Raw genomic sequence first — 5859 nt, forward strand, 5'->3', positions numbered from 1 at the left:
GCAGGTGCTATATAAGCGAGCTGAATAGCAGTGTTTTACTACTGTGGTCACTAGCTCTTCTTACTTCTCCTGATGGACTTTAGTTTACTTTCAAAGTACGAGCTACATTATAACTATTCAGGTTTATAAACATATTATGAATATGTTGTCGTCATCGATGTTGTTATAGTATAAATCTTTAGTTAAAGTCCATTCTTACTAGGTTTTATTGCATTTGTCCCTTTCAGACTAATAATTTTGTCTGGTTTACTAACACAATGGTTAATATTGAAATTATTCAATCATAAATGTTGATAAATCGAATTTCTCCATGTTGGCACCGGCTCCTCCTTGAAACTTTTAAATATTACCCACGTCGCTTTACAGTTAGCCACTCATATCACAACTCGAAATCATGGCACATTCTTATAGTTGTTATTTTCAATGATTTAACATAACAACACGGTGTAGTGAAACTAGATCATGTATAAAAGAATCCTGCTACTTGGTGACTCTCAGACGCAGCGTGGTGCTGTACCACACGGCTGGGTGAACCTGCTTGCTAACCAGTACTGCAGACAACTAGACATTACTAACAGAGGGTTATCAGGGTATAATACCCGCTGGACTGTCGAGAGGTTGAGGGATATTGTACCTGCAGTGCCCGCTTATCATTACGATCTGGCGGTTGTCTGGTTCGGATGTAATGACGCGGTGGTAAAGGGGGTTACTGCTCAACATGTCCCACAGCAGGAATATTCCAGAAACTTGACCCAGATAGTGTGGAAGCTGGTGGAATGTGTTGGTATTCAGCCTAACAATCTGCTGGTGCTAACCCCACCCTGTGTCGACGAGGTGATGCTGAAGGAAGCGTTTCCAGACTCTCGCACCAACGAGATAATGCGAGAATACGCGGACCTCGCACTCATTGTCGCACGAGATAGGGGTTGTGAGAGTGCGGACCTGTTCTCTTTGTTCTCTAAACATGCTCCCGAAGGATTGTTTACTGATGGTCTACATTTGAGCAAGAGAGGACATGAACTGGTAGCTGAGGTTGTGACCAGGTTTTTATCTCATAGAGTTGCAGAAACTCTCCCTATACCTGATTGGAAGGATTGTAATGAATCTTGAGTTGGGTTGTTTGTTTTAAATACAGTATTCTCATGACTTGTTTAAAACTTATAGATGACGATTTCTACTGGGGCGGTAAAACAATTGAACCCAAAAATTCTTTCAAAGAGAATGCTGTCAAATGCTTATCAGTCATCAGGGGAGTTATAAGACTGTTAAGTCTGAAGTGTGTATTTCAAAAGTTTGAAACATACTTACCGAAGCTTTGTGATACCTCCACATAGTAAACGTTGAATCTTTTGCTCTATCGATAACTTTAAATGACGACTTAAACCATAATAACTTTGAATTAAATAACTTAATAATGATTTTAAATAATGACTATTGAAATATATCATTATGTATGATAACAGTTCGTTCTAATCTTTAACTTTTTACCATCATTTCTGTTTCCATTCCATGATTTATATAAAAAAATGTATTCAAACAGTTGAATCAGAAAACTACTCTTAAGCTCATCCGGTTTTGAAGTTACCTTAGTACAGGAAATTTTTGTTGCATATTTTAATTAATGTCCCCAAAAAAGGACCTTGATTATATGTATCTAGTATTATGAGGTTAGTTTTATGAGGCAGGGCTCATATCATATATCATTATAAAACCTTAATTTAATGTACTTACATTTCTGGCGCTGTAATCATAAATGCCACCATTAATGATGTTATACTGTACGTCATGTAGTAAGGTATACCCACGAGAGGTAGGGTGGCATTTGTTTCACTATTAGCACTATAAATATGAACTTGAAATCAACTAAATTACAGCTGACATGCCCGGTAGTCACTGCAATATCTGAAAGGGAAACTTATAATATATCAAAATATATTATGTAGTACTGTACTCGTAGTATATACTAGTATATTAAAGTATAAGTAGAATTATTATGCAAAGTATAATTATTATGCAAATTTTTCCTCCTTTTAACGTAAAAGGATATTTGAAACCTCTGTGGCAGAGTACTGCTGGGTTTGTTATAAAAGAGGCTGTGTCATAAGATAACAATTCACAAACTATAACAATATAATTATCATAGCGTACAATGTACTTCTGTGCCCATTTTATTGTGATAGTCACTCGAATCACCAAGCAATAAAGGAAACAGATAGCTAATCATGCAAGGAGCATGATAGAGCTGTACCAAATATTTTCTAATACCCGCCTCTTCTACCGGTATTTTAACAACGCTTAACTTAAGACACACATACACTGGCACGTACACACATATTATACACGATGTGTAATATGATTAAATTATTTCACAGCTCTAGGTATATACACGTGTTGTGCTATACTTTATTTATCTTCTCTTCAATGTTTATCTATCTCTCCAACTATTAAGTATTACATTAAAATATCCTATTTGTAAACTCTCAAAACCAGCACAGTGCAGTGCAACATGGGTAAACATTGTACAAGTCGTGAAGTAATCAGATTAACCGAAACAGACGTGAACTTGTTTTTATTAAGGAACTGTTTTTGGTAAACACTGTTTTCAGAAAACACTGTTTATTTGATCGTGTTACTTTTTGCTTGATATTTTGTTGATGGTCTACATCTGAAAAGGGGCTCAAGCTGTAAGATTCTCGTTGGTGTTGTGAACAAGTTTCCAGAAATCTGCTTCTCTTCTTCTTCTGGTTTCGGGAAGATACCCAATGATACGAATCAAATCTTGTGCGCAGGTTACTTTCTTGTGTGTGAAGTTGTTACAGGCAATTGCAAAGTTGCAAACGGATACTAAATTTATCTGTTTAGTATTCACTTTAATATTGCTTTAATCAGTTATGTGAAAAATAAACGTTACGATAACAACATTTGTGTTACATTCTGTTGTTCTAATACAGGAGGATAATAAATACAAGATATTATGTTCAGAAACAGTTCGATAAACTGTCTTTGTAGGTCGCAAAACAATGTCATACTATTATATTATATCATAAGTAACTATAATATCACACCCCGTCATAGTACTGTAAAGCATAAAGTCATATGAGTTATTAATAATACTACTTCCGTTGTTCTTCTATCGTTAAAGTAGCACACGATAGCAAACCTAGCTACAGACCCATCACCCATGTGAGTAGTTAACTGCCGCAATTAATACACTCTATGGACAATGCTGTACGTAACTGACCCACGCCTATCCTGACGTCGACTCATAATCTTTTGCGCGTGATTCTGGACTGCTGCCAAACGGAACGCGCCGCCGCCTCCTCATATTTGCATTAAAAGTAGTTTACTTTTTGCGCGTCATATTATCGTGCAAATATATATAATATAATAAATATACATTGATTTATTGATCCGGCCGGCCTGTCGATCCACCGTGAACACTGTAGTAGAGGCTCTTACGGGCATTGTCTGCTCGATACGTTAGGGACCCCAGATACACCTTACTAGACGTATTTTTGACCGTAGAATCGATTGAAAGTGGTTTCAAGATGATTGGACTGATTGTTCTGGGGTAAAATCGAAAAAAAACGATTTTTGGGTCAAAAATAGGCCAAAAAACCATGTTTTTTGATATTTTGAGCAAGTTAATTTTGTTGGCATGTCGGCAAAACTTGCATAAAGATAGCTAAAAGACAGCCGCACAAGATTGTATAAAAATAAAACAAATCCCTCTATTTGTTCTGAGGTAAAAATCCAAAAAAGTGGTAAAAATTTTGACTTTTTTGCTTGAAGTTTGAATAATTTTTTGCAGTTGTATTAAATCAACCCGAAAATAGTCACATCGTGTTTGCCTAAATTTTTCCTTTCCGAGAAGTACCCACTTCATATACTTTATCGAAATTTGAATATTTTCACTCCGCAAGCGTTTTTGCCAAATTTTCGACGCGCACTACGCGCAAAAGCATTTAGTTGTTATCAATTGGCACCCGCGCGTTCATCATAAATTTCAAACAGCTATAACTCAGCGAGATTATGTCCGTTCTAGCTCATATTTTTACACTAAATAGTAAATAATGTGATCTTATTGCTGACAAAATATGAATATAATTACTCTATTTGCCTTAGAGTAATAGACTGTCAAAGTTTAAAACGCGCATTGGTATAGCACGTGACTAATAAGGCCAAATTTATACTTCTAAACATATTATCGATCCTTAGACATCATACTATTGTGTCCAATTAGCGGTTAGGTCTCTAAACTCGTAGCAGAAAACACGTCTTTTTGCCCGTAAGAGCCTCTACTACTGCCCATAATATATTTTTCAATTTTCTTGGAGTGGGCGATTGCTGCTATTTTAATCCGATTGAATTACTCTGGAATTTATCTGTTAGTGTTATCCAGTCCCTTTAATCCTATCTCGAGCGGTGCTAGTGTCCGTGACCTCTGGCATCTGTACTTGTACTGGGAGGATCTGTTCTCGGACCAGTGGCAGTGGCATATTATATATTATTATTAGGAGCTAATTACAACATGACATTACAAATCTATTACATTCATTGTTACCTGGGGACCGCAGGCTATAATGTTCATAAAAATAGCCGAACAGAGATTCGGCAAATAAAGATTCGGCGGAATGACAGGCTGAGCACCGCCCAGTTTGTATCACGTTGCGACCCCCACGGTCGTTTCACTATGGTGTATCGTCCTGACGATACAGGGGGAGCCGCGCACTTCGTGCGCGCGGCGGGTCATACAACGTATGACAACGCCCAGTATACAAAGGCCACCTAAATTAAAGATCGGGTTTAAAACGAGCGTGCTAGCTAAATCTACAGTCGATCTTCGAGATTGTTCTAATATATATAAAAGGGCCCCCGACGGTTGTAACCAACTTCAATCGATGTATTTTCCACCTACCCCGGAACACAAATCGCATACTGATACAGGGCCGAGTAAAGATTTTTGACTTGAATTACAGCTTTTCTGGGGTACGGTCGGTGCGGCCCTTGGATGTGGTTCCAAGAATTGGGTTCAAGGTGTTATTCAGTTATTCATATCATAGTGTCTATAAATATACGAGCAGTTTATTTTGACTTCTGAAGGGTTACCATCATAAATTCTACAAATATAAATATTTTAACGTACGTGCGGCGCACAAATCGCATACAAAATTGCATACACATGACCGCTCCTACTAAATCGCTAGCCCAAATTTTAAGAAAATTCTTGTGAAAAGGCCCTTTGGTTATGAAATTTATTTACATCGGTGTATTTTTGGACGCTGATTCCGAATCGCCCCCCATGACGTAGGGTTAAAATGCCTCCCTGGAGAGTTATGGGCAAAAAACCGTTTAAGTCACGTGACAGGCTAGTAAAATACGAATTCGATTGTTTATGGTTTAGGGCCTGGGTTAGGGTTAGGGTTGTGGTAAGGGTTATGGTTAGCTTCGGGGTTATGGTTAGGGTTAGGGTTGGGATTAGGGTTTATGTAAAACCGTTTTGTAAGGCTGCAAAACCAACCATAAAAACCAAAGTCACGTGAAATTTTTGGGCGAGCGAATTAGTAAGAGCCACACATGACACATTTAAGGGAAACGTCTTTTGCTTACTGGGCCGCGCTCAGCTCAGCCTGTCATTCCGCCTAATCTCTAATCTTTATGTTTATGAACATAATAGACTCTATACTAGCTTGAGGTTCCCAGGTAATCTTCTGCATGCTGCATTAATAAAGCATATATATCAATATGACAAATATTATTTTTAAGGTTTATAATCTACCGTACCAGGACGCGCGCGCCGAGTTGGACTCGTCGAGGGTTAATATTCGAAACAAATATTTTACGAGTATCATGATCACC

At 37.7% G+C, this 5859-nt stretch overlaps 1 protein-coding gene across 1 annotated transcript; it reads left to right on the forward strand.

The window, feature by feature from the left end:
• The first annotated feature begins 462 nt into the window (after window positions 1–462).
• LOC134826850 (isoamyl acetate-hydrolyzing esterase 1 homolog) lies at window positions 463–1110 on the forward strand. Its single transcript, XM_063839354.1, has one exon. It carries the CDS (start codon window positions 463–465, stop codon window positions 1108–1110), a length of 648 nt encoding a protein of 215 aa, XP_063695424.1.
• The last annotated feature ends 4749 nt before the right edge of the window (window positions 1111–5859 follow it).

Source organism: Bolinopsis microptera, chromosome 2, assembly GCF_026151205.1.
Source record: "Bolinopsis microptera isolate Bmic1 chromosome 2, MBARI_Bmic_1.0, whole genome shotgun sequence".
NCBI lineage: Eukaryota > Metazoa > Ctenophora > Tentaculata > Lobata > Bolinopsidae > Bolinopsis > Bolinopsis microptera.